We start from the raw sequence: 9,288 nt of genomic DNA on the forward strand, positions 1-9,288 counted from the left end.
TCAGAGATGCTAATGATATATCGGGTCCTGTAAAAACTAGAAAGCTATTTTCAGGTTGTTCTGTGAGGAAATGAGCTAAAATGATTGAAAAATGGAGCTCACATGTGGTGTTTTGATTTTTTTCCGCCCTTGAAATCACCAAAAAATGGTTACCATGTAATGAACCAAACAGACCCTAACGCCAAGCACGAATGATTCATCGAATCCATGTTATCCAATGGAAAACGAAGAGAGAGAGAGAGAGAGAGAGAGAGAGAGAGAGAGAGAGAGAGAGAGAGAGAGAGGATGATCTTGGAGGATGAGTGTTAAATACAAGACTTAGTTTAGAAAACCCACTTAACTATAAAGATTGTATCAGCTATGGGTGGCATGAGTCACCCTTGTGATTAATGCGATAGTGACAAGGAAAGCATGGTGCTGACAGAGTCTAATGAGTGATCATAAAGACTTTTAGAGCTGGAGCAATGATGATTCCGACCATGTATTTAATATGATGGTGACTTACTGTCGTTGAGGGGTTTGAGAATGACCGCTTTTCATCTTGGACTAGCGAGAAGGGAGGACTCGACATGGTGAGAAGGGACGACTACTTTTAACTCGGTCTAGCAAGAAGGGACGCCTCTGGTCTTGACATGGCAAGAAGGGGCACATTTTTTCTTGGCTTGGTGAGAAGGGATGTCTCTGGACTCGGCCTGGCCAGAGGGGACGTCTGTCTCATCTTGGCGAGAAGGGTCGCCTTTCATCTCGGCCTAGAGAGAAGGGACGTCTATATCAGCCTAGCGAAAAGGGACGTCTATCTCGGCCTGGCGAGAAGGGGCGTCTGTCTCAAACTGGCCAGAAGGGGCATATCGGCCTATCTGTTTGGGTTGAGTTGGGGTGTAATCTGTCAGTTAAATGTTGATTAATACTTGCTTATTTCTATAGCACAATGCTAGCCTCTTTCGCTTGAACTCGGATGGTCGAGTCTGAGTGAAATTGAACTCTGTGCCTTGGGCAGTGGCAGCTTTCAATTTCGAGGTCCGAAGACAGCGGATCGACCACTTCCTCAAAGAGAGATGAAGAGGTCTTACAGTGAGCGCCAAACTATTGATGAAAGTTATCACACATAAGGTTAACTGTGGAATTATCAGTGTATTAGGCGCCTTCTTTAGACAGTTGGGTGCTGAGCCGAAAATCCATTCATGCATGTAAACAGCACGTGGGAGGATCGAAGTTAGAATCTCCAGTGATGCCTCTGTAGAATCTTCAGTGATTCCTCCGACGATCGAGTCAGTCAAGTGATTGAGTGGAGAAGTAGCGTTCAAATGTGTTCAGTAGCAAAAATAATGCTTACTCCTGTCCAGCAGATAGTGTCTCTATTTATAGCAGGTATAGAGGGGGAATTGCGTAATTTAGGCCGACTCCAAGCAGGCGGCTCAGTTGGTAGATATTTTACAAGTGTTGGTCGTGGGTGGCATGAGTCACCCTTGTGATTAATGTGATGGTGATAAGGGAAGCATAGTGCTGACGGAGTTTGATGAGTCATAAAGAGTTTTAGGGGTGGAGCTCTAATCATGCATTTAACGTAATGTTTGAGAATGACCGCCTTTCGTCTTAGTTTGGCGAGAACGGATGACTCCTAGCGAGATGGGACGACTTGGCCCGGTGAGAAGAGACAACTCCTTTTGACTTAGCCTGGCAAGATGGGATGCATTTGAACTCGGTCTAGCGAGAAGGGATGTCTGTTGTCTCGACCTAGTGAGAAGGGACGCCTCTGGTCTTGGCCTAGCGAGAAGGGATGCTTCTCAAGGCCTAGCGAGAAAGGACACCTTTCGTCTTGGTCTGGCGAGAAGGGACGTCTGTCTCGATCTGGCGACAAGGGACGCATGTCTCAGCCTGGCGAGAAGGGATGCCTTGGCCTACTTGTCTGGGTCGAGTTGGGGTGTAATCTGCTTGAGCCACGTGCCAGCCAGTTGAATGTTGATTAATATACTTACTTATTTCTAGGGCACAACAAAAGCAGTATTCATGTAGGATTAAAATAGAATTATTATAGTTTTGTAGTAAATTTAACAAATAATTAACAATTAAAATTTTCTAAATTTTAGTGTCTCGTGCATTTGCATTGGTGTGGGTAGGCCTGTCCAAAAAGCTCGTCGGCCCGGCCGACCAGAGCTGGCCGACCCAGGGTTGCCCGCGAAACCCGGGCCAAGGTGGGTTCCGCGGCCCGGGCCGCCTCCGCGACGCCGGTCCGGAATAGTAAAATGTTATATATTATACTATAATATATATATATATATATAATATATATATATATATATATATATATATATATAAAGTACAATATATATATATATATATATATATATATATATATATATATATATATATATATATATATAAAGTACAATTTGTTGTATGTAATTCTTATACAGTATTTACAATTGTTATCTCATAATTATATGTATATGTGTGTGTGTATATATATATATATATATATTATGGATTTCTTCAGAATGCGAAAATGTTTTCGCACAGCAACGTGCGAAAGAATATGGAGGCCGTTGGATTTATCTGCCTTAGTTTATATGAACGCGAGGAGCCGCCATTTATTTAGCTTCTCCGTGACCCTACTCCCAGACCCTCCTCCCTCTCTCGTCCCCAATAACCCTCCTCCTATTCCCTCTCTCGCCTCGTTGACCCCAAGTACCGCCGCCGAGGAACTGCGACTCCGCCGCCGACCAACTTTGGCATTCGACCTCCCATTACCCTCACCCTTTCTCTCCCCAAACCATCCTCCTCTCCGCTCTCTCGCCTCGTGACCCAAGCCACCGCCGCCGAGGAACATTCGGGGTTGCCAGCCCTCGATCGGGATGTTCTTGTTGAACTGTCTTCTAGTCGCGGACGAGGAGTTGACATCCCTCGTCTACGAGGCCCGTCCGACGGCGCAGGCGCAGCCGGACGGTTGGCCGCCTGCTCTTGCTACTGTTGCTACCGCTATGAGCGTGGAGATGCAGCTGGTGACTTCTACTTCTGGGGTTTCTTGCGATCGATCTTTCGTGGTGGATATTGAGGATGCTGCTGTCGTCGCCGCCACCGCGGAGGTGGAGGAGGAGGAGAGAGCTCCGTTGTTTGGGGATAGGAACGCTGGGGAGGGCAATAATGATGATGATGATGACGATTCGATGGAGATGAGCAGGGGGATTCGGTTGGGGCTTGGGGATTTTGTGTTCTACTGCATCCTTGTTGGGAGGGCGGCGATATATGATCTGATGACGGTTTACGCTTGCTATCTTGTGATTCTGTCGGGGCTTGGATGCACGTTGATATTGTTGACGGTGTGGCGGAGGGCATTGTCGGCCTTGCCCATTTCGATCATGCTAGGGGTGGCTTTCTATTTCTTGACGCGGTTGCTGATGGAGCCGTTTGTTGTTGGGGCCTCTACTAACCTGGTGATGACCTGACCGTTTAAGCTTCTTGATTTTTAACTCTTGTTCTGACGAAGATGATGATGGTGTTCTGTTAATTAAGTAGAATGTCTCTTACAAATTTCATATTTTTTGCAGGTTCGGTCTTTCTAGAGAACGAGTTAGACAAGTGATGCTGGGAATTAGAAGCAATGCTGGTGAATTAGAAGCAATGTTGTATATATAAAGAAAAGGAATAGGAAATGTGTAAAGTTCATAGTTAATTGCCAGGAATAGGAAATGTGTAAAGTTCATAGTTAATTGTCAGGAATAGGAAATGTGTAAAATGATATACATGTATCAAATTTGCAAGTACTAATAAAAACATATGTTTCCAATCGTTTGTATTTCTACTTAATAACTGAATGAAAATGGGTTCTTATGTGAATATTTTGATTATGATATATATACATGGACAATTCTTCCTCCCTGGGTAATATGCAGAACTCTTATAAACATGCATGTGAATCAATTATGTCACTTGTTAGTTGTGAAGGTATGTGGGAGCACATAAAAACATATTTTGCACACAAATACGCACGCACTGATATTTGTACATAGCCAATGTCATCATGGAGACAGCTGAGAGGTGAGGAGAGAGGAAATTTGAAGTTTCACTTGCTATTTAGAGCATAAAATCTAATAAAAGTTTCACTTACAATAAGAGCTTATAAAATTTGAAGTACAGACTGCAAAAGCATTTCCACAGCAAAATACATATGACCAATATAAGGTGGCCAAAACCAGAACAAAATATAATAGTCCCAATTTTTAAGTTCATGATATAACTTTAGTAGCACCCAGCGCCACTGCCACCAGCAGGATTAAAGAACAATATGAGTTAAGAAATAGACTGCACTTTTTTCATGCTCACTGGTTAGCCATTTACAACATCAATACATGACATCATGAGACTAATCAATACAATAAAACAGAATCAAAGAAGGCCTCCAAGAGTATTAAATATGAGAGGGAACTTCACAATGCATATTTCCCTGTTTAGACTGTGCACTTTTTTCATGTCGATATGCAACAACCGTGCAGTAGATGCCATCTCATCTATTACCAAGCTCTTTTCAGCAACATATATTGCTAGTGTGCATAAAAGACATCTGTTGAGGATTAAAGAACATACAGGTAGTTTGAAATTTTAAGACATCTGTTGAGGATTAAGGACATCTGTTTGAAAATTTACATCATCTAATAACATCTCTGCTGCAACTTCTGCAGTTGGACTAAGCAAAAAAAACTGCAAAATCTCCATTACGGTCCTTGTGAGGATTGGTTGACGTAGATTTACTAGTTGGATACATGAAGAGTTCTTTATCTTATTCATCAAAACTTGATCAAACTTCATCTTCCGTCAATCTTGATCAAACTTCATCCTCCGCCAACCTTGATCAAACTTCACGCAATAGTGAGAACTTCATCTGTATTGAAAAAAATTAAAAAAACAAAGTGCTTCATCACATTAAAAATGGCAATGTACAAGTTATTCCGTATGTATTAACCATTACCTTCCTCAAATGATTCTTCTAAATCATCAGACTTTAGGCTGCGTCCTTAGGTGGGAATCTAAGGTGTCACCTTAGGTGGGAATCACTTTAATCTATGTATTTTTGAAATAATAGCTTTTAGGAATGACATCAAGAAACAGTTTGTATAATGTGATATGAAGTTGGACGTATAACAACTTACCAGACTTTTCAAATGCTATCACCTGACAACCAATTCATCTACAAACAGTGAAGTGCTAGAGGTTTTTATTCTTGGTTGATACAAGACACACCTGAATCAGTAATAGCCGCAGTGTGGGCTCCAGTAGTGGCAAGATGGGATATGGTTCCTTCCCAAGGACCATTCACAAGTCTAGGCAAAAGCTCTATATGATAAACAGAATGCCCAAGCACTCCAAACCCTCCATAACCCCTGCAAACTTCACATATTTGAGTAAAGAGTCATTCTAGCATTCACGCATATTCCCTCTTAACTAAGGTTGATATAGGGGTGGTAGAAAATACAAGATTATAACAAATACAGGAGTTATAACCATTAGAAGGATAACCAATTAGGGGAGTTACATTTTAACCTAAGCTTTAGTTTCTTATCACATATTTAACGAAACATTAAAGTTATTGACTAAGCTAACATTTATACCAATCTGTACAAGCCAACTACGCAGCTTCCACTGCTTGTACGAACACCAATTCAACGATCTCAATAAAAACAAACAGTTCACTATAAATTTGAACCCAAAATTAGAAAAATTAACAACTATCACAAACATGAACCCTATTAGTCCACCACTACGTTATAATACTAACACCAACAATGAGTAAGCTTTTTTTGCTCAAACTGTCATTTTCATTCTCGGTTAACAAATTTAAGGGATAGAATATGGCATAGATTAAAGAGGAATAAGTTCCTAAAAATAATCATCAGAGGGCTTACATTTTCAATCTAAGCTACAGGTTTTTTCACAGATTTACCAAAACATTAAAAGTTATTGGTGATGCCATCCTACAGGAATTTACAAAGGCAAAACTATGCAACTTCTCTACATTGTACAATCACCAGTTCGATAATCTTAAACGAAACAAACAATTCACTTGAAATTAGAAACAAAATTTAGGAAAGTTGGCAACTTTAACAACCACAAACTCACTAATTCATCACTGACCAAGTAAAGATCTCCCCTTTTCTACTGAGGGCAGTAGAATGAACCCCACCAAGAGCAAGCATCCTCACCGCATTAAGGTTATCGTTCCTCTCCATCTCGAACCTCGACGTCTCATCCCTAAACCCTAATCTCCCCTCGTCCCCATTCCCCCAGATCCAAACCCTACCGTCGACCACCAGCGCCGAGTAAAACAGCCCGCAAGCTACGCCCACTTTGACCCCTTGGCTGGCGGCCTCAGCGCTCGAGCAGCTACAACTTCGAGATGATGAAGATGAAGGATCGGAGACTGGATCTCGTGGAGGAGGATCGGTCTTGGAGGGGGGCTGATCGCCAGAGGGATGTGGTCTTGGAGGGGGGCTAGTCGCCAGAGGGATGAAGAAGGGTCTTGGAGGGGGGAGATATGGAAATTTGGGGATCTGACAGTTCTCTTGGGGTCACGGGGCTTTGAAAAGGCCTCCTCCGTTCATTAGCTAAACAGATAATCCAACGGCCTGTATTCTTTTCGCACGTTGCTGTGCGAAAACTTTTCGTATCCGAAGAAATCTATATATATATAGGGATTTCTTCGGATGCGAAAAGTTTTCGCACAGCAACGTGCGAAAACGAAGATTCGTTGAGCTGGATGCGCTGCTTTGGGCTTTTTTGAAAAAAAGCCAACGATTCTTAATAAAACCCCTCTCTCTCTCGTCCCCAACCCAACTCACTCTCAGGTCCCCAAATTGAAGAATCCCCTCTCCCCCCTCCGAAACCCTCCCTCCCCCCTCTCGCCGTCGACCTCCACCTCCGCCTTCAGCTTTCCTCTTCCGCGATCTCGCGGTGGAGCTCCTCCTCTCACGGTCAAAAGTCACCGTTCTCCTCTCCCGAATTCGATGAAGATTTCGTCCTGCGTTGGGATTTCTTGGGTTTTGATCAGTGATCTGATTCGTCTTTGCAGGATGCTATGGTCGCTAAATCTCGCGCTCTTCTTCTGACGAATCTCGTCGCTGTTCCGATTGGAGCGGTTCTTTCTGCGATTAATTAAGGACTCTGGAAGCCCAATTGTTGATGAGGATGATGTTCTTGTCATCACCCAAGGCGATTCATTGGGTATATTTCTTTGCTTCCATCTGTTTTTTGGGGAAAAGTTTGTTCAATGGGGAAAAGATCACTTTTTGCTAGTGATTTATTTACTGGTTTAGTCATGATGAGAAGCTTTTGCTAGCTGTAAGTATATGAGAAATTGTGTATGTAATTTGAAGACTGTTTACCTATTAATTAGAAATTGAGCTTCTTTGGGTAATTCGTAATTGGCTTAATTTGTGCAAGGCTATGAACGTGAGAGGCCACAAATTTGCATATTTTGCATTTTTTTGAATTTTCTGTATGCATGCCATCTGAAATTTTCTGCAAGTTTTTGTTGAAGGGGGGAAAAGCTTTTCAATACGGGATTTTTTTTTTCTGATTCGACTTCATAGTGGTAATTTTGTTCTTTTGCCGATATGTATTAGTGGTAATTTTGTTCTTTTGTTCTTTTGCCACGACACCGAACTGCCCCTATAGTTGAAAGAGTTATTTTGTTCTTTTTGCCCTGGTAATTTCACATTTAACAATTAATTAGATGTCATTGACTGGGCTTTGGGCCTCTTAGGCTCTTTGAATTCTGCAATTATTTTTTATTTTCTATAAATTCTATAACAATTTTATATTATTTTATCATTTTAATTTCTTTAAATTTTTATATTTGTAAATTACATAATTACAATTGATTAATAATATAACTTTTTATAAAAAATGTGTTTATCTTTTGCTTTGTCTTCTTGAAAAATTTAAAAAATAAAGAAAACCGGTCCCGCTTAGACCCGGGCCCGGGCTGCTCGGGCCCCCGCCCGGATGGACATGACTAGGTGTGAGTATTCAAATGCAAAATTTTAAACCGTAGAGTAAAAAAGTAACATCAGTTTGCAAAGAATTTAAAATTTACAGTTAACACCTCAATGTCTAAAAAATTATAGAAACACCCTCAAAAGTTTAAATTACAGACAAGCACATTAAAATTCTAAAATTTTAAAACTTACAAACAACACAAATGAATTCAATAGATTACCATGATACACCTAAAAAAATTAACATTTAAATTTAAAATTTTTAATTAAGACCCTCAATTCTCAAAAATTATAAAAACACCTTCAAAAGTTCAAATTATAAAAAGCCACCCTAAAATTCTAAAATTTGTAAATAAAATAAGATGAATTCAAGATATTACCCTTAAGATAAAGAAATTACAAGTAGATAACATATTATAATACATGAAGTATTGTAAAAAAATCATAAAAAGTTTTAAAATTGCAGAAAAGACCCTGAAAAGTTCAAAATTATAAAACTCATCTAAATGTCTCAAAACTTAAAAATAAAAAACATGAAATTAAAAAATTAACATCAGTTTGCAAAGAATTTAAAATTTACATTTAACACCTTAATGTCTCAAAAATTATAGAAACACCCTCAAAAGTTTAAATTACAGACAAGCACATTAAAATTCTAAAATTTTAAAACTTACAAATAATACAGATGAATTCAAGAGATTATCATGATACACCTAAAATTTTTGATATTTAAATTTAAATTTTTTAATTAAGACCCTTAATATATCAAAAATTATAGAAACACCTTCAAAATTTTAAATTATAAAAAGCCACCCTAAAATTCTAAAATTTGTAAATAAAATAAGATGAATTCAAGATATTACCCTTAAACACCTAAAAAATTAAAATTTACCAAAATTAACCTCAAATTTTTTTAAAAACTCCTTCAAAATTTAAAAATCATAAAAAAACTCTAAATTTTCAAAAAATTCAACTAACACACATCAAATTCGTCGATAGGTAGACCGCTGAAATTTAATATTTTTTAAAATTAATATATAGTTTTAATAATTGCAAAAGACACCCTCAAAATTTTAGAGTTACAAGAAATATACTAACATTTAAATCCATTTTCAGCATCTAAGAATAGTCTAAGTTGATACTGGTAAACAAAAATAATAAGAATTGATTAAAAACATCCGGTTAATGGATAAAATTTTTAAAAAAATTATAGATTAAAAATTATCGGTACTATATAAATTAAAGTAATTTCATATAATTTTAGTAATAAGGGGTAGCCAAAATACATTCATAACATTAA

At 38.9% G+C, this 9,288-nt stretch overlaps 2 protein-coding genes across 5 annotated transcripts; one reads left to right on the top strand and one right to left on the bottom strand.

Moving 5' to 3' along the window:
- On the top strand, positions 2,853 to 3,785 carry LOC109840869 (presenilin-like protein At1g08700). The gene is made up of 2 exons (XM_020409676.1): positions 2,853 to 3,431; positions 3,546 to 3,785. Exons 1-2 carry the CDS (start codon positions 2,853 to 2,855, stop codon positions 3,558 to 3,560), a joined length of 594 nt encoding a protein of 197 aa, XP_020265265.1. The 3' UTR covers positions 3,561 to 3,785.
- On the bottom strand, positions 4,320 to 6,539 carry LOC109829269 (RCC1 domain-containing protein 1-like). 4 transcript variants are annotated; one of them, XR_002243998.1, is made up of 4 exons: positions 6,127 to 6,539; positions 5,145 to 5,382; positions 4,964 to 5,055; positions 4,323 to 4,876 (listed from the first exon to the last, which is right to left on the bottom strand). XR_002243998.1 is itself a non-coding variant. In XM_020396453.1 (3 exons), the coding sequence occupies exons 1-3, from the start codon at positions 6,219 to 6,221 to the stop codon at positions 4,854 to 4,856; spliced, it is 258 nt and encodes an 85-aa protein (XP_020252042.1). In that variant the 5' UTR covers positions 6,222 to 6,539; the 3' UTR covers positions 4,320 to 4,853. The 4 variants fall into 4 exon arrangements, 2 of the variants coding, with proteins under 2 accessions (XP_020252042.1, XP_020252041.1); XM_020396453.1 differs by lacking the exon at positions 4,964 to 5,055 and having other exon boundaries at positions 4,320 to 4,876; positions 5,236 to 5,375; XR_002243997.1 differs by having other exon boundaries at positions 4,324 to 5,055.

This window comes from Asparagus officinalis, chromosome 1 (assembly GCF_001876935.1).
Source record: "Asparagus officinalis chromosome 1, Aspof.V1, whole genome shotgun sequence".
In the NCBI taxonomy this organism is placed as follows: Eukaryota; Viridiplantae; Streptophyta; class Magnoliopsida; order Asparagales; family Asparagaceae; genus Asparagus; species Asparagus officinalis.